This window comes from Sus scrofa, chromosome 1 (assembly GCF_000003025.6).
Source record: "Sus scrofa isolate TJ Tabasco breed Duroc chromosome 1, Sscrofa11.1, whole genome shotgun sequence".
Classification (NCBI taxonomy): Eukaryota; Metazoa; Chordata; class Mammalia; order Artiodactyla; family Suidae; genus Sus; species Sus scrofa.
The window spans coordinates 107,623,061-107,642,621 of NC_010443.5; the positions used below are offsets into that span (position 1 = coordinate 107,623,061).

The 19,561-nt window shown below is 41.0% G+C and overlaps 1 protein-coding gene across 4 annotated transcripts in view; it reads right to left on the bottom strand.

The window, feature by feature from the left end:
* TRIP4 (thyroid hormone receptor interactor 4) overlaps positions 1-19,561 on the bottom strand; it is a 65,902-nt gene that overhangs the window by 34,283 nt on the left and 12,058 nt on the right. For 3 of the 4 annotated variants that reach the window (XM_021093813.1, XM_021093833.1, XM_021093818.1), the window contains 5 exons: positions 18,251-18,463; positions 15,951-16,029; positions 10,181-10,310; positions 6,962-7,177; positions 3,970-4,096 (listed from right to left, as the gene is read on the bottom strand). In XM_021093813.1, coding sequence (XP_020949472.1) covers positions 3,970-4,096; positions 6,962-7,177; positions 10,181-10,310; positions 15,951-16,029; positions 18,251-18,463 — 765 coding nt within the window. The remainder of the gene's footprint in view (positions 1-3,969; positions 4,097-6,961; positions 7,178-10,180; positions 10,311-15,950; positions 16,030-18,250; positions 18,464-19,561) is intronic. The other variant, XM_021093826.1, reaches the window with a different exon arrangement.

A 19,561-nucleotide genomic window follows, 5' to 3' on the forward strand; every position in this document is an offset into this window, starting at 1 on the left:
TAACGATCTGGCGTTGCCGTGAGCTGTGGTGTAGGTTGCAGACGCAGCTCGGATCCCACGTTGCTGTGGCTCTGGTGTAGGCCGGAGATTACAGCTCCAATTAGACCCCTAGTCTGGGAACCTCCATATGCTGCAGGAGCGGCCCAAGAAATAGCAAAAAGACAAAAAAAAAAAAAAAAAAAAAAAAAAAACCCAAGGAGGAATACCCCAAGACACATATTAATCAAACTGACCAAAATTAAAGACAAAGAGAAAATCTTGAAAGCAGCTAGGGAAAAGAAACAACATACAAGGGAACCCCGATAATGTTATCGGCAGATTTTTCAGCTGAAACTCTGCAGGCCAGAAGGGAGTGGCATGATATACTTAACGTGATGAAAGGAAAAAACCTCCAACCAAGATTGCTCTACCCAGCAAGGCTCTCATTCAGATTTAAAGGAGAAATCAAAAGCTTCACAGATAAGCAAAAGTTGAGAGAATTCAGCAACATTAAACCAGTCTTACCACAAATACTAAAGGAACTTCTCTAGGCAGAAAAGAAAACACAGCAACAGGAACAAAAATTCCACAAATGACAAGGCTCACCAGTAAAAGTGTGTATACAGTAAATATATGAAATCATCCATGCACAATTATACCACCAAAATCAGAAATCAGGAGAAGAGGTGGGTACAAATGCAGGACACTGGAGATGACCTTGCAATTAAGAGAACAACAACTTAAAACAATCTCATATACATATAGACTCTTATATCAATCCAAAAACCTACAACTGATACACAAACAAGGAATCTCTGGAGAAGAAATATATCTCATAGTAAATAAGTGCGTAATCCACCATGAAGGGGGTCATTTGACATCATTCTTGGAATGCTGAAGTCTTCTTAGATCTGATTCTGGTTTCCTCTCCATCAAAGAATTTATGATAATTATAAGTAAATAATGCAACTATACAATTAAATAATACAGTTCTACAATTGTGTTATTAATAACCATTTCTCTCCATGGTACAATGTAAGGTCTATAATGTCTTGTTTATCACATCACCTAGAATGGTATAATGCCTTTACTGAAGAATCAATAAGATGTAACAAATGGTGAGGACATATTTATATAGTTACACTGTTTTTTAACCAATTTATGCATTTTATATGTTACTTATTTTCAGAGGGTGTATTATTTTTGTTATTCTTACCAGTTAAGTTATTCTTTTTATTATGCTATATAAAATATTTAATGGTATATAAGGCTTTCTTCTTTATAAATTTTAGTTGCATAATATACACAATTTTAATATAATGCTAATTTTTAAAGAAAAATTGAAATGTAATAGATAACACTAAATAGTAAAGATGAAAGCCATACAAAATGGGATAAAACATAAAATAAATTTCCTATTTGTCTCAGCATATTTTCCATTCCACTTCTCCAGAGGGAGACATTTAATCTGTTTCTTAAGATCCATGATATAATAATCTGTCTGAATGTAATTGTGTTTAAATATATGTCTTTTATTCTGTAAAAAAAAAATATTCGGTGATAATCTATGTGGGAAAAGAATATGAAAGGGAATGGGTATATGTACATGTATAACTGAATCTGTTGTACAGTAGAAATTATCACAACCTTGTAAATCAACTATACTTCAATAAATTTTTTTTAAAAATGAAAAAAAAAGACAAAAAATAAAATAAAAAGATGATAGGTGAACAATCCTAATAAGGCCCAAATTCTCTATTCTATTACCTGTTTTTCTATTGCACAGCTACTTTCCTAAATGAATCTTTCCCCCACCAATAGCCGCACTGGCAACATATGAAAGTTCCTGGGCCGTGGGATCAAATGCTGCAAATTTGAGCTGCATCTGTGACCTATGCTGCAGCTGCAGCAATACCAATCATTTAATCCACTGCACCATGCTAGGAATCGAACCCCATGTCTCCTCAGTAGCTGGAGCCTCTGCAGTCAGATTCTTAACCCACTGTGCCATAGCAAGAACTCCCTAAAGTAATCTTATTATCTTTCAATAATACTATTTTAGAGTCTGCTCACTGGTCTCATCTCCATTTTAGCCTCTAAGTAACTCCTGATTGCCCTACTAACTATAACACTAATTTGGGCCCTCATCATCTTCCACTGTGCTATCGCTGTAATCTCCCTAGCAATTTCCCTGCTTCTGTCTTACTCTTCTCTCCAATCTATTCTCTATATAAGTATGGAAGTCATGCCAATCTTCAGCTAAAATTCTTCAAGGACTCTTCCTTGCTTACTTTAGGATAAAACAAAACTCCTGAGAGTTGCCACTGTGGCTCACAGGGTTAAGAACCCCACTAGTATCCATAAGGATGCAGGTTCAATCCCTGGCCTTGCTCAGTGGATTAAGGACCTGGCCTTACCATAAGCTGTGGCATAAGCTGCAGCTGTGGCTCTGATTCATTCCCTGGCCCAGGACTTTCCATATGCCATGGTTGTCGCCATAAAATTAAAAAAAAAAATTTTTTTTTCCTATTATCCCTTAAGTCTCTTTTCAAACACTATTTCTTTTGTGACTCCTCCATGGGTTTATAATCTCTCTCCTAAACTACTGTACCCATGACAGGTGTCTATCTTAGCAATTATCTTAAGGAACTGAAATTAGCTGTATTCAAATATGTTTTCCCACTAAATCTGAGGTCTTAAAAAAATTTCAAGGGGGAGTTCCCGTTGTGGCTCAGCAGGTTAAGGACCCAATGTTGTCTCCGTGAGGGTTCAGGTTTGATCCCTGGCCTTGCTCAGGATCCAGCACTGTTGGGAGCTGTGGGACTGCTTTATGATGGAGGGCCAGTGCTCATAACTCTCCCCTGTACTGCTCAAGTACGTGTGTGTGTATCCTATGCCTTATTCCTATAGTTAATTCTGGCTGGATTTTTTTTCCCTACTATTACCAAACACCGAACACTATTTTACTGGATATTTACCTTTTTTTTTCCCCACCCCTGCAGCATATGGAAATTCCCAAGCCAGGGATTAAATTCAAGCCACACCTGCACCTACACCACAGCCAAGTCAACGCCAAGTCAACGCAGGATCCTTAATCTGCTGTGCCACAGCGGGAACTCCCTGGATATTTAGTTTTTAATTTTTTTTTAAGGCCACACCTGCAGCATATGGAAGTTCCCAGGTGAAGGGTTGAACTGGAGCTACAGCTGCCAGCCTAGACCACAGCCACAACAATGCCAGATCTGAGCTTCATCTGCAACCTACATCACAGCTCCTGGCAATGCTGGATCCTTAATTGACTGAGTGAGTCCAGGGATCAAACCCACATCCCCATGAATACTGGTCAGGTTTGTTTCTGCTGAGCCACAGTGGGAACTCCCTGGATATTTACTTTTAATGAGTGCCAGCTTCCCTACTAAAGCCTCTTTTATTCTTCTCAATTGGAAGTAATCCTTCCCTCCTCTGGAATTCCACTGTACTTTATTTATATCTCTATTAGAACTGCTTATACAATCTTTTTCTCTACTACTCTATGAATTCTTTGAGGATACATGCAATGTTTGGTTGATCACTCACTGTTGTTCTGGTATACAGTAGATGCTCAATGTACTTGATAGAAAAATGAATGACAACAATGAATAAGTGAATTAATATACTAACTAAAAACACCATTCTATAGGACTACCTACATTTTATAAAAGATTGAGAAAGGACATTAACAAAAGGACAGGAGATTATTGTCTAAATCGCTATAGCATTTAAAAAAACCTTCTCTGGGGAAATAATCAAAAGAAAATTTGTTAGAATTGCTACCAAAACAAAACAAAAAAAACCTGGAAAAACTGGGCCAGAGAATAAGGCTGGTAGGTGTATTGAGAGAGAAGATGAGTATCTAAGCTTTATGAAAGCTTATGAAACAGGCACACTTAAAAGGAGAAATATCTGGGCCTGAACTTTTCTAATCATCAGTTAGAGTAAAGGTCCACTAACCTGGGGAGGGGACTGGTAGAGGTTGGGATTCACCAGAAGTCCCAAAGGCTCTTCAGAAGATCTATCCAATGTGGCCAGTGGCTGGTTCAAGGTTCCATTTGCAATGGCATGTATTGCTTCATCTAGTCTGTGGGAACAAACCAAAGGATGCAATAATTGGTAATGTCCTATACTCAGAATATCCTTACTTAGCACAAACATAAAACTCTTCAGGAGTAATAAAATTTGAAATTCAAAGAAGGGTCCATGATATCTTCCCTGCTACCCCTACCAACTTCCCCTTCTCATCACTCCAAGAACCCTAAGGAAAAGGAATTAGTAAAAGTTCCAGAACACTAAGGAAATAGGTAGGGCACATTAAAATCATTCAGCTCTTTAACAAGATTATTAAAAATGACAAGATTAGAAAAGTTGCCTAGAAACAGTCTGACACACAGAGGAGTATTCTATGCCAGCCTATTTCTCAACATCTTCAATTATTCCTCTGCCTACTCAGGAGTGCCTCTCCACTCCTCCATGCTGACTTGAATTCCATCTGTGCTTCAAAACCCAAAACTTCTTCTTTTTCTTTTTTTTCTTTTTATGGTCACACGCATGGCATATGTACGTTCCCAGGCTAGGGGTCCAATGGGAGCTGCAGCTGCAGGTCTATGCCATAGCCATCGCAATGCCAGATCCGAGCCATATCTGTGAACTACAACACTGCCTGCAGCATGGCCAGATCCTTAACCCAGTAATCGAGGTCAGGGATCAAACCTGCATCTTCATGGACACCCTGTCAGGTTCTTTAGCCACTGAGCCACAATGGGAATTCCTTTTTTTTTTTTTTTTTTTTAATTGCTAAACCTGCAGCATATGGAAGTTCCTGGGCCAGGGATTGAATCTGAGATGCAGCTTTGGCAACACCAGATTCTTTAACCCACATCTCGGAGCCAAGGATCAAATCCAGACCTCCGTAGCAATTCAAGCCACTGCAACTGGATTCTTAACTCACTGAGATGTGCCACTTCCAAAATAGAGAATAATCTCCATGCACTTTCCTTTCAGTGCTTTGCTGGAGCCAATGTGTGTATCTTTTCTCACCTCTTCTGTTCAGCGACTTCATGTTGGTAATCTGAAATTGGCCATGATGTAAATATTTTTCAATAAATTTTATTTTTTAGGGCAGCCTTAGGTTCACAGCATAACTGAATGGAAAGTTCAGAGATTTCCCATTTACCTCCTGTCCCTACAGATGCAAAGCCTCCCCCATCATCAAATATTCCTCAAAGGGGTGGCACATTTGTTATAATTAATCAACCTACATTATCATATCATTGTCAGCAAAATCTCTAGTTTCCATTAGGGTTCACGCTTGGTGTTGAGATTGCACCATTTTAATATTTCCCTCCACAGTAAGACAGCATATCCATGACCTATACTGCAGCTCACAGCAACGCCAGATCCTTAACCCACTGAGCAGGGCCAGGAACCAAATGCCATCCTCAGGGATAGTAATCAGGTTTATTACTGCTGTGCCATGATGGGAACTTCTGCATTTAATTCTTTAGTCAAACTTATCACAGTATGGTTTGAGGTAGAGATCCAATGTAGATTTTTCCAAAGCTGGTGGTACATCATTTATGTTACCATTTTCTTACTGTTTAGAAAAGTTTTACACAGCTATAAACACACACCCATACCCATACAATGCAGACTCAGAGATCTCTTTCTGGATTCTATTACATTTCATTGATTTATTCCTGTGCACAAACTATACCTCATTTTTTTCTCTTTTTTGGTTAAAACCATGGTATATGGAAGTTCCTGGGTCAGGGATCCAATCTGAGCCTCAGCTGCAACCTACACCACAGGTGCAGTCACACCAGATCCTTAACTCACTGAGCTGGGCTTAAGATCAAACTAATACCTCCACAGAGATAAGCCAGATGCTTAACACACTTGGCGCCTCAGGGGGAACTCCCTCTCATTGTTCTAAAAACAGTTTTTTTAAACTATTTTTAAACAGTTTTAGATAATAGTAGTTATCTAGTATGACAAATTGCCCTCACTGTTCATTTTCAAAATTTTCTTAGTGACTCTTCTGTATTTCTTTTCCAAATGAATATATTACTTTAAAAATTAACAAAAATATAGGCGTTCCCATTGTGGCACAATGGAATTGGCAACGTCTTGGGAGCACTGGGACACAGGTTCGATCCCCAGTTCAGCACAGTGGGTTAAGGATCCAGCACTGCAGCAGTTGAAGATTAGGTCATAAATGCAGCTTGGATCTGATTCCTGGCCTAGGAACTCCATATGCCACAGGGCAGCCAAAAATGAAAAAGAAAATTAATAAAAATACAGGAGTTCCGGAGTTCCCGTCATGGCATAGTGGTTAACGAATCCGACTAGGAACCATGAGGTTTCAGGTTGGATCCCTGGCCTTGCTCACTGGGTTAAGGATCCTGTGTTGCCGTGAGCTGTGGTGTAGCTCGCAGACGCGGCTCGGATCCCGTGTTGCTGTGGCTCTAGTGTAGGCCGGTGGCAACAGCTCTGATTGGACCCCTAGCCTGGGAACCTCCATATGCTGCAGGAGGGGCCCGAGGAAAAAAGACAAAAAGACACACACAAAAAAAACACAGGAGTTCCCATCATAGCTCAGAGGGTTAAGAACCCAACTAGTATCCATAGGGATTCGATTTTGATCCCTGGCCTTGTCTGTGGGTTAAGGATCCAGCATTACCATGAGCTACATTGTAGGTCACAGATAAGGCTCAGATCTGGCATTGCTGTGGCTGTGGTGTAGGCCAGCAACTGCACCTTGATTAGACCCCTAGCCTGGGAACTTCCCTATGCCACAGGTACAAACCCTAAAAAGCAAAAAATAAAGAGTGTGTGTGTGTGTGTGTGTGTGTGTGTGTGTGTGTGTGTCTCCCCATTAAAAGGGGGCAAACCCTTTACAGTTAAACTGCTCTCTTCTTTCAGACCCATTCTGGTGTTGCCCACTTACTTGCTGTGATACTCAGCTAGGGGATTTTCATCTTCCACAATCCTCCTGCCTGCAAAGTCAATGGTGATCTTCTTAGAGAGCCGAGAGGCATGTCGAAATTCTCTCAGCTCCTCCTCTCGCTTCTGCAGGGCTTCACGCTCAATTTTGGACAACCACTGGTTAGAATCACTGGCAAAGTAATCTGACTCATCATCAATGACTTGAGTCCTTCGAATGCTGAGGAAAAAAAAGAACACATGGCAATTAGGTCACCTGTTGACAAAGAGGGACTTGATTACCGGGAAGCTGTTTCAAAGAAGCTTATTCTTCTGCTATCCTGAAGGTTATTATCTCAAATATGGATATCCAAGAACATTCCAAAACGAGGTCAAGCTCTGCCTAATTCCCAGCTTCTACATATGCCTTATCCTCACTGCAGAGTCAGCTCAGCTCCTAGGACTATCTCACCCTCTGGCAGGAAAAGACAGCACCATAATCCATTGCCCTTCTTTTCTTACTAGCTCAGCCCTCATCATCACATTCTTTTTCTTTTTAATTTTTATTTTTGTGGCTACAGTGTGTAGTGTCTTGATGTGGGATCCCAGTTCTAAGACCAGGGACTGAACCCAGGGTTGCAGCAGTGAAAGCACTGAATCTTAATCACTAGACCATCAGGGAACTCCCAGCCCTTACCTTCTTATAACTGGGCTTATGTTTGATTTTGTTGCATTTGAATTCATGTTGTGGCAACTTACTCAATATCCTAGTCATTCTATAAGTGGAACTTAGTTTATTCTTGCTAAGCCCAACTGCTACCATTTCCCTGAGAAACTGGAGTTCACCCTGGACTCTTAATCCTGTAACCTACTTTTAGGATATCTTATTACTCTACTATTACTATATCTCAGTTTTTTGGGTTTTGGTTTTTTTCGTTTGTTTGTTTGTTTTTTGTCTTTTCTAGGGCCACACCCGTGGCATATAGAGGTTCCCAGGCTAGGGGTCCAATCAAACCTGTAGCCACTGGCCTACACCACAGCCACAGCAACACCAGATCCGAGACACGTCTGCGACCTACACCACAGCTCATGGCAACACCGGATCCTTAACCCACCAAGCGAGGCCAGGGATTGAACCCGCAACCTCATGGTTCCCAGTAGAATTCGTTAACCACTGAGCCACAATGGGAACTCCCTATATGTCAGTTTCCACCACCAGCCCCCCTTTCCTGCCACAATGCTATCTCCAATCCCCCCCACCTTTTTTTTTTTGCTTTTTAGGTCTGCACCCGTGGCATAAGGAGGTTCCCAGGCTAGGGGTCTAATCGGAGCTGTAGTCACCGGCCTACACCAGAGCCACAGCAATGTGGGATCTGAGCCACATCTGTGACCTACACCACAGCTCACAGCAACACTGGATCCTTAACCCACTGAGCGAGGTCAGGGATGGAACCCACAACCTCATGGTTCCTAGTCGGATTCATTTCCTCTGTGCCACAACAAGAAACTCCCTCTCTAATCCCTCACTTAATGTACAAGGGCCAAGTTCCAAGACATGACAATCAGGCCTATTTTCTGATATCATACTGACAAAAAAACTAAGAACTAGAAGGAATCTTGATGATCCAACTGTCATTCATTCTACAGATAATAATAAACCAGGGGCTCAAAGAAATTGGTTACACTCAAATCACAAATCCAGTCTCAACTACATAATTACTAGTTAGTGATATATACAGGAATAGGGAAATCCTGAAGTCACATTCAGAATTCAATTTTTGAGGACTCAGTGGGAATTATAAAAGTTGGGTTTTTTGGTTGGTTTTTTTGTTTGTTTTTGTTTTGGTCTTTTCAGGGCCAAACCTGCAGCATATGAAGGTTCTCAGGCTCGGGGTCCAATCAGAGCTGTAGCCACCATCCTACACCACAGCCACAGCAATGTGGGATCTGAGCTGCATCTGCAACCTACACCACAGCTCACAGCAATACCAGATCCTTAACCCACTGAGTGAGGCCAGGGATCGAACCCATGTCCTCATAGATACTATTCAGGTTCGCCAACCGCTGAGCAATGACAGGAACTCCCCAGAATTCTAAAACTTTTAAAGTAGAGTTGGAGTGGTCCTACACGCAAACCTAAACAAATAAAACTGATGCCCTTGAACACACCAGCATAAGGGAAACACCAGTAAAGAGAGACCCTTTTTCCATTTCTATTTATCAAATAATGTACTCTATTATGACTTCGGGATTAATATATACACACTAATGTATATAAAAGACAAAGGACCTATGGTAAAGCACAGGAAACTCTACTCAATATTCTACAGTACTCTATTTTTAATAGGTTCACCGAGTAGGGCTAAAAGTGATATTTAAAGGATCAAGAGGAAATATTAGTTACAAATCTTATGATGGGCTTACTTAAGGTACAGCTTTCAAAGTATATCTCATGTATTCATAGCAAAGGATTTGAAAGTAATGGGTGTATCTAACCAAAGGACTATAATGCCAGGAATAGACACATTCAGTTACCATAGTAAAGATTCAGGGCCTTTCTAAGGCTTCTCACATGGCCATCTGAGAAGAGAGCATATAAATCCTATTTAAACATTCTTTACCACTAGTTGGTTTTCAATATGTATTTTGTCCAAAAGAAGAACAAAATGAAAGAGAAAAACATAAAAATAAAACTAACAAGTTCGTAAGTCTGGCTCATAAATAGAGGGAACTGGGCTAAACGACAAAAGTGTAGGAATGTAAAACTCAATTCAGGGACATTATTGAATCAGAAAATGAATACAGTGTCAAAGGGAAGAGAGCAAGTAAATAATGCCTTCCCATGATACGGTGTTACCTACGCTTTCTCAGATGCAACTTGTTATAGCATCTTGAGAGCCCAGAACAACAGTTTGCTCGTGGCAGGCACTCTAACATAAGTTGACTGAATGAATGAATGGCTGCAAGTGCAATGAGTAGGGAATTCTTTCAACCTAAATCAGCTTTCTAGGGGGTATTCTAGCATTTGCCAAGAATCAAAAAATGTTGCAGGTGGAAATGTTCTCTTGGTGGAAACCTATCTTATTCAAACACGGATTCAAAAACAAGCTATAAACTTCCTATGCAGAGCATTTGGCTATTCTTTTATTGTAAATGCTTTCATAGTCTACTCTAAGATGGTATCAAGTGCCAAAATAATGGAGTAATCTATTTCTTAGCATTTATTATTCTAACCACATCATACCTAGTTCTGTCAAACTCTAACAGTTTGTCTTTATGCTTGATAGCCTTCTCCAGACCAGATTTAAATCGCAATTCTTGATGAGGAAGAAGGTCCTTGGTAGAGATGTCCAACTTTCCAGAATTCTCTGCTCCTGAAATTCAGTAAGGAAATCAAATGATGACAAACTATAACACTAATTAGTTGAATCACTGTGCAGGAAAGATCAAAATATCAGAGGATCTGGCTGTGACCTTATTTGACTGACAGCCTTTATTTCAATAGAAAACAAACAGGTACACAGACCAGGATTTACTGATCAAACATCAAGCAGCACTTGATGCATAACGGATTCTCAGTAAATGTTAACAATCCATTTCTTCTTTTATAGAAATTTGGGTCACTGAGGGTAACAGACTGTTTAACAATACAATATAAAAATGCCTTATAAATGAAAAACTTAAGGCTGGATATTGCCTGTAAATACACTTTTATATTTCAAAGCTAAAAAATAATAGAAGGAGGAGTTCCCGTCGTGGTGCAGTGGAAACAAATCCGACTAGGAACCGTGAGGTTGTGGCTTCGATCCCTGGCCTCGCTCAGTAGGTTAAGGATCCAGCGTTGCCGTGAGCTGTGCTGTAGGTCGCATATGAGGCTCAGACCTGGTGTTGCTGAGGCTGTGGTGTAGGTCAGCAGCCGTAGCTCCAATTGGACCCCTAGCTGGGATCCTCCATATGCCATCGGTGCAGCCCTAAAAATCAAAAATAACAATAATAATAGAATAATAGAAAATAATATTAATAATAATAGAAGGAAAAAAGAGAAGAAATTGCAGGAAAGGGACAAAAATGAGTAACTTTTTTTTTTTGGTCTTTTTGCCATCTCTTGGGCCACTCCCGCGGCATATGGAGGTTCCCAGGCTAGGGGTCTAATCGGAGCTGAAGCCCCCGGCCTACACCAGAGCCACAGCAACATGGGATCCGAGCCACGTCTGCGACCTACACCACAGCTCATGGCAACGCCAGATGCTTAACCCACTCTGAAAGGTCAGGGATCGAACCCGCAACCTTATGGTTCCTAGTCGGATTCATTAACCACTGAGCCACGACGGGAACTCCAAAAATGAGTAACAAGAAATTATCAGATGCCACAGCACTTAATATGTATTGTATTATTTAATTCTCACAATAACCATGCAAGACAGTTTGTATTATCTTTGCTTTACTGAAGTTTAGAGACATTAATAAATTTACTGAGTTCACTAATTTAGAAATTAAAAGGTAGAAACAAAATTTAAACTTAGATGTAACTCTAAAGCCCTCATTTATTATTCAGCCCGTGTGTTATCTCCTTTGAGACAACACACCATAAACCTATATATCCCAGAAAAGACAGCCATAAAGTATGATTAAAAATCAAGATCTAGGAGTTCCCGTCGTGGCGCAGTGGTTAACGAATCCGACTAGGAACCATGAGGTCGCAGGTTCGGTCCCTGCCCTTGCTCAGTGGGTTAACGATCCGGCATTGCCGTGAGCTGTGGTGTAGGTTGCAGACGCGGCTCGGATCCCGCGTTGCTGTGGCTCTGGCATAGGCCGGTGGCTACAGCTCCGATTCAACCCCTAGCCTGGGAACCTCCATATGCTGTGGAAGCGGCCCAAGAGATAGCAACAACAACAACAACAAAAAAAAAGACAAAAAAAAAAAAAAAAAAAATCAAGATCTAAAAAGTGTTAGGAAGAGTTCCTGTCATGGCTCAGTGGTTAACAAATCCAACTAGGAACCATGAGGTTGCGGGTTCGATCCCTGGCCTCGCTTGGTGGGTTAAGGATCCAGAGTTGCCGTGAGCTGTGGTGTAGGTCGCAGACGTGGCTCGGATCCTTTGTTGCTGTGGCTCTGGCGTAGGTTGGCAGCTATAGCTCCCATTCGACCCCTAGCCTGGGAACCTCCTTATGCCGCAGGAGCGGCCCAAGAAAAGGCATAAAAGACCAAAAAGTAAATAAATAAATAAAAATAAATAAAAAGTTTTAGGAAAACAATCAGGCTACAATGAAGGATGACTTCTGTCTTTACTTAAAACTCCAGGCTGGTTCAAAGTCCTGTCATTATCTTTGTTTTTTTTTTTAGGGCCACATTTGTGGCATGTGGAAGTTCCCAGGCTAGGAGTAGAACTATAGAGAGCTGCCGGCCTATGCCACAGCCACAGCAATGTCAGATCTGAGCCACATCCTCAACCTACGTTGCAGCTTGTGGCAGCGCCAGATCTTTAACCCACTAAGCAAGGCCAGGGATCAAACCCACATCCTCACAGATACTATGTCAGGTTCTTAACCAGCTGAGCCACAACAGGAACTCCTATCTTTTTTTTTTTCTTTTGTCTTTTTCTAGGGCCACACCCACGGCATGTGAAGGTTCCCAGGCTAGGGGTCGAATGGGAGCTGTAGCCACCGGCCTACACCAGAGCCATAGCAACGCTGGATCCAAGCCAAGTCTGCAACCTACACCACAGCTCAGAGCAACGCTGGATCCTTAACCCACTGAGCGAGGCCAGGGATGGAATCCGCAACCTCATGGTTCCTAGTTGGATTCGTTTACCACTGAGCCACAACGGGAACTTCTCATATCTTTCCTTTAAAATTTAAAAAAAAAAAACAAAAAGGGTTCCCGTTGTGCTCAGTGGAAACATATCTGACTAGCATCCATGAGGATGCAGGTTCAATCCTTGGCCTCAGTGGGTTAAGGATCCGGTGTTGCCATGAGCTGTGGTGTATAGGTTGCAGACATGGCTCAGATCTGGCATTGCTGAGGCTCTGGTGTAGGCCAGCAGCTACAGGTCCAATTTGACCCCTAGCCTGGGAACTTCCATATGCCCAAGGGTGCAGCCCTAAAACGACAAAAAAAAAAAATTTAAAAAGAGAGATTGATTCTTGTGTTTTGAATATAAGAAAAGCACTTAGAACTACCTTTTCTCATAGTAAAAACCCTAGAGAAATCCTAACTGAAAAAATATGGAGACATGTTCAATTTTTTTTTTTTTTTTTTTTTTGTCTTTTTGTCCTTTTAAGGCTGTACCCACAGCAAACGGAGGTTCCCAGACTAGGGGTCCAATCGGAGCTGTAGCCGCCCGGCCTATGCCAGAGCCACAGCAATGCCAGATCCGAGTCATGTCTGTGACCTACACCACAGCTCACGGCAACGCCGGATCCTCAACCCACTGAGCAAGGCCAGGGATCGAACCCAAATCCTCATGGTTCCTAGTTGGATTCATTAACCACTGAGCCACGATGGGAACTCCTGTTCTCACTATTATAATAACAGAAGTTATAACTATAAAAATAAAAGATATGACATCTCAAATCTCAAGAGTGAAATATTTTGGGATAAAATACTAATACTGATACGGAATAGTACAATATTTTGGTAAAGTGAAACGGCAAATACATCTTAAGTGTCTAAAATAATACTCTTTGACTCAGTAATCCCATTCTTTGAATTTATCTCAAGGAAATAAATCAAAAGATAGAGTGTTAACAAAGCTGACTGCTCACGGTGCAACTATTACTTCTTTTTGGCTGCGCCCACGGCATTTGTAAGTTCCCAGGCCAGGGATCAAACGTATGTCACAGCAGAGACCAGAACTGCTACAATGACAACATCAGATCCTTAACCTGCTGCGCCACAAGGGAACTCCATTTGTGGTATTATTTATAATTTGAAAAGAGTCAAAATAGTAATGAGAAAACAGGTAATCAAATTACAATAAATCAATATAATGAATATTTCAAAGCACTAAAAATTACAAATATGAAGAATATATGGCAGAATTCCCACTGTAGCGTAGTAGGTTACGAATGTGCAATGGCTTGGGTTGCTGTCAAGGCAGCCCGGCACAATGGGTTAAGGATCTGGTGTTGCCACAGCTGTGGCACAGGTTGCAGCTATACCTTGGATTTGATTTCTGCCTGGTAACTTCCATATACCACAGGAGTGGCCAAAAAAGAAAGAACATGTGGCTACATGAACAGTGTTAATAATTTAAAAAGGAGGAGTTCCAGGAGTTCCCACTGTGGTTCAGGAATAATGAACCTAATCCATGAGGTTTCGAGTTTGATCCCAGGCCTTGCTCAGTGAATTAAGGATCCAGCATTGCTGTAACCCGTGGTGTAGGTCACAGATGTGGCTCAGATCCCACATTGCTATGGCTGTGGTGTAGGCCAGCAGCTGCAGCTCTGATTGGACCCCTAGCCTGAGACTTCCATATGCCAAAGGTGGGGCCCTAAAAAAAAGAAAAAAGAAAAAAGGAAAAACAAATTCTCTTGTAGCGCAGCATGTTAAGGATCTGGTATTGTCACTGTAGTGGCTCAGTTTGCTGCTGTGATATAGGTTCAACCCCTGTCCCCAGTAACTTCCACATGCTGTGGGCAGGGCTCAAAAAGCAAAAAACAACCAACCAACCAACAAAAAAACCTATGAACTAAAACAGGAGCAAAATATTTCCACAATTGGGAAATAAGGAGTACATTATTTCCCTTAATATGTCCTTAACTGTTTTCATTGTGCTTTTCTTCAATTATAAAAGCTTTTGAGAGTGTTCCTATTGTGGCTCAGTGAATTAAGAACCCGTCATGGTGTCCATTCCCTGGCCTGGCTCACTGGGTTAATGATCCGGCACTGATGCAAGCTTTGGATTAGGCCACAGATGTGGCTCAGATCCCAAACTGCTGTGGCTAGGGTGCAGGCCGGCAGCTCAGCTCTAGCCCTAGAACTGACATATGCCACAGGCATGGCTATAAAAAGGAAAAAAAAAATTTTTTTTAAAAAGAATTGCAAAAAAAAGTAGAGTTCCTGTGTATCTTCCATAACCATAGCACAACTATCAAAAGTAAGAAATTAACATTAGTATATTAACAATAACTATATAGACCTTATTTGGATTTCAACATTTTTCCTGTTAATATTATTTTTCTGTTTAGGGATCCAGTTCAAGATCCTGCATTGCAGTTAGCTCCTTAGCCTCCTCCAACCCAGGACAATTATTCTGTCTTTCCATGTCTTTCATGATCTTGCATATCTCCTATTCCTAAACTTTTATCCAATAATGTTAGCAACAATTAATGGATCTTGCCTATAGCAATTACAACTACTGTGGTATTCCACTTGTGATTTTCTATTACTACAACTGCTTCACTTCATTAACTGTAATTCTACAAGAAAATGTTGTCCCTTCTCCTCCATTTACTAACTTATTCAGTTAATTCACTGTATTAGTTGTATTCTTTGGGTTATAATCCAATAGCGTTATTATTAGTTTTTTTTTGCTCAGTGTTAGGTGGTCTCTCTTTTTTTTTTTAGGTGGTTTTAATAAGAACTTTAAAAAAAACAATGGTTAGGGAGTTCCCTAAAAATGGTTAGGGAGTGGCACAGTGGAAATACATCCAACTATCCATGGGGATGCGGGTTCAATCCCTGGCCTCGATCAGTGAGTTAAGGATCCAGCGGTGCATGAGTTGCAGTGTAGATTGCAGGCTCAGCTCAGCTCAGATCCCACATTGCTATGGCTGTGGTGTAGGCCAGCAGCAGCTGTAGTTCTAATTTGATCCCTTGCCTGGGAACCTCCATATGCCATGGGTGCGGCCCTAGATAAAGCAAAAAAAAAAAAAAAAAAAAAAAAAAAAAAAAAAAAAAAATTACTTATAGAATAAATGAGTAAATAAAGTGCATCTTGAATACCAGGACACATAAATACAACAAAATATATCCATCACCACAGTGATCCAATCAGAAGATTGCTGCCTACCTGACATGAGCTTCTTCAGCAGTTTCTGGCTCTTGTTTGAGTCACGCTGTAAAATATCCTGTTCTTCACGAGTACAAACCTATGAAGTAATAAGAGTAAAACAACATCACAATATCCAACAGGTAAATTATATTGTTTGCTTGATACACTTAAAAAGTACCCTCAAATTTCACATTAGAAACTGTTTTTTAAATCTGAACAAACATACCAAACACCCTAGTTCCTATCCATTTCTCCCTTAAGAACTGTTCAAGAAACTGATCTTACTAAAGCTGTCCCTGAGGGAGAAGTTAAAAAAAAAAAACAAAAAACTAACCTACGTTCAAAGGACAAAGATTTGCCATCACTGAGAATATTGAAAAAAACACAAGGATTTTTTTTTTTAAGCCTTTCAGTTCTAATCATGAAATCCAAGTCCTATAAGAGAAATTATAAGCTAGCGTCTTATTAAAAAAAATAAAGAAACCAAGTACAGTGCCACCAATAAAACTAGAGTAGCTTTTATACTATATGTATTCTATTTCTCTGCCTTCAAATATTACCTACATATAAAGGAATAAACAGAAGTTCCTGTCGTGGCACAGTGGTTAATGAATCCAACTAGGAATCATGAGGTTGCGGGTTTGATCCCTGGCCTTGCTCAGTGGGTTAAGGATCCAGCATTGCCATGAGCTGTGGTGTAGGTTGCAGATGCAGCTTGGATCCCGAGTTGCTGTGGCTGTGGCGTAGGCCGGCGGCTACAGCTCCCATTCCACCCCTAGCCTGGGAACCTCCATATGCCGCAGGAGCGGCCCTAGAAAAGGCAAAAAGACAAAAATAAATAAATAATAACTAAGGAAATAAACATATTAAGCAAAGGAAAAAGTACTGTTTATTATAAAATCACTACAATTATAAGAAGGGAGGTTACTTAAAAACAATTTCATCCTAAGCTTATAAAACTGCATGACTTGGAGTTCCCGTCGTGGCGCAGTGGTTAACGAATCCGACTAGGAACCATGAACCATGAGGTTGCGGGTTCGATCCCTGCCCTTGCTCAGTGGGTTAACGATCCGGCGTTGCCGTGAGCTGTGGTGTAGGTTGCAGACGCGGCTCGGATCCCACGTTGCTGTGGCTCTGGCGTAGGCCAGTGGCTGTGGCTCCGATTCGACCCCTAGCCTGGGAACCTCCATATGCCGCGGGAGCGGCCCAAAGAAATAGCAAAAAGACCAAAAAAAAAAAAAAAAAACTGCATGACTTCAAGGCTAATCTGCTTTACACTCCTCTGTTTCTTGAAATGAAGGATACAAGGGACCTAACAAAAAACACTGTACTTGCTGGCAGTTGCCTGAGTGGCACAGAGTTCCAGCTAGCAACTGTAGGGTGTTTCTCTAGAGAAAGCCCCATATGGGAAGACATTTACTGCTGTTTTATGATCATTTTTGATATTAGATACTACATTTTTCAGGTCATCCACTGTCTATCAGCTTATTCTATTATATTGAAAAACTAAGGCTCCATCAGAGAAGGGAAAACAAAGCAACACAAAATCTATGCCTTCACCAAGACTAAATGCCATTGCCTCTGCCAGTCAGCTCATCTGGCAGAATAAGCTTTCTAGACAACTCACTAGAACATTTGTTAGAAAGTCCTTACAGCTACACTTTTTTTTTTTTTGGTTTTTAAGGCCACACCACAGCATATGGAGATCCCAGGCTAGGGGTCCAATCAGAGTTTCAGCTAACAGCCTACGCCACAGCAACATCAGATCCGAGCCGAGTCAGTGAACTATACCACAGCTCATGGCAATGCTGGATCCTCAACCCACTGATTGAGGCCAGGGATTAAACCTGAAACCTCCTGGTTCCTAGTGGGATTCATTTCCGCTATGTCATGACAGGAACTCCTACAGCTACACTTTTGAGGTCGCTCACTCAGATAAAAAAGGAGGTGTTCTTGAAAAAGAAGCTATAAAGACCTGAGGATTATATCACAGTGGCTCTGTTTCCCTAGGAATCTGAATCACATCTGAAGACTGACAAAAATTTTTGACATTTCAGACCCTAAGGTTTTCCTGAATTGAAGTTTGTGTGATACAAGACTTGGATCCCTCAACAATTTATGCTCTCAAAACTCTTCTCACCAATAGGCCTCAGTACCAGGATATCACCTTAGGTTACTGACAACTCAAGTTCTTGCTTCTAAAATTTACTGGACACCTCAGAGAAGAAACTTACTAAAAAAAAAAGAGAGAAATTACTACGGGTATGAATGTCTCTATGTATAAAACCAAAACATAAAATAGAAAATAAACAATTTACCAGAGTACCACAGAATAAGCAGGGGCCAGAACCCTCCTGTTCACAGACAATTCGCCCACAGATCAGACAGTTATTGATCAACTTGTGCTTCTGGCCCAGGCAATCACAAGGGTGGCGACCAGGGATCAGGACTGCAAGCTTGTCCTGTCCCTCTTTAGTGTATAAACTGACAAACTTCGTCTTCTTCTTTAAGGAGCTGCTGTTCTCTTGTGCCTAATTATACAAAGATGTCAGAAATAATATTGAATAATTAATGACAATGAGAATGATCAAGAGAGAAAAACTTCTGTTCAATAGTAACTTATATCCTACCCCTGAACCATGATGGAAGTGGGAGAAATATCAATTAGTTATAGTAAAGGGTCTGAGGAAAAGTTACGCTCTAGAAAAACTAGCTAGGAGTTTCCTGATGGCCTAGCAGTTAAGGATCCAGTGTTGTCATCGCTGTGGCTTGGGTCACTGCTCTGGGTTTGATCCCTGGCCTGAGAACTTCTCCATGCCATGTAGTGCAGCAAGAAAAAAAAAAAAAAAAAAAAATAGAAAAACTAGCTAATATTCTCTGCCTTTTTTGGCTACTAGCTTTCAGCCTTGTATTATAGCTTGTGGCCTCACTCAGTGGGTTAAAGATTCAGCATTGCTGTGAGCTGTGGTGTAGGTCGAAGACTTGGCTCATATCCTGAGTTGCTGTGGCAGCAACTATAGGCTCCGATTCAACCCCTAACCTGGGAACTTCCATGTATATGCCTTGGGTGCAGGCCTAAGACGCCAAAAAAAAAAAAAAAGATAACCAACAAGGACCTACTATATAGCACAGGGAACTATACTTAATATAACCTATTAGGGAAAAGAATCTGAAAAAAATATGTATATATGAATGTGTAACTGAATCACTTTGCTATACACCCGACACACAACATTGTAAATCAACTACATTTCAAGTTAAAAAATAGAAACAGGAGTTCCCGTTGTAGCACAGGGAAACAAATCCAACTAGTATCGATGAAGATGCTAGTTTGATCCCAGACCTCGCTTAGTGGGTTGGGAATCCAGTATTGCCATGAGCTGTGGTGTAGGTCTCAGACTTGGCTCAGATCCTATGTTGCTGTGGCTGTGGTGTAGGCCGAAGCTGTAGATCTGATTCAATGACCCCTAGCCTGGTAACTTGCTTATTCCACAAGTGCAGCCCTAAAACGCAAAAAAAAAAAAAAAAAAAAGGAGAAAAAAAAGAAACAGACCTACAGATACGTAGAGAACAAACTAGTTGTTACCAGTGGGAAGAGGTAAGATAAGGGTAGGGGATTAAGAGGTACA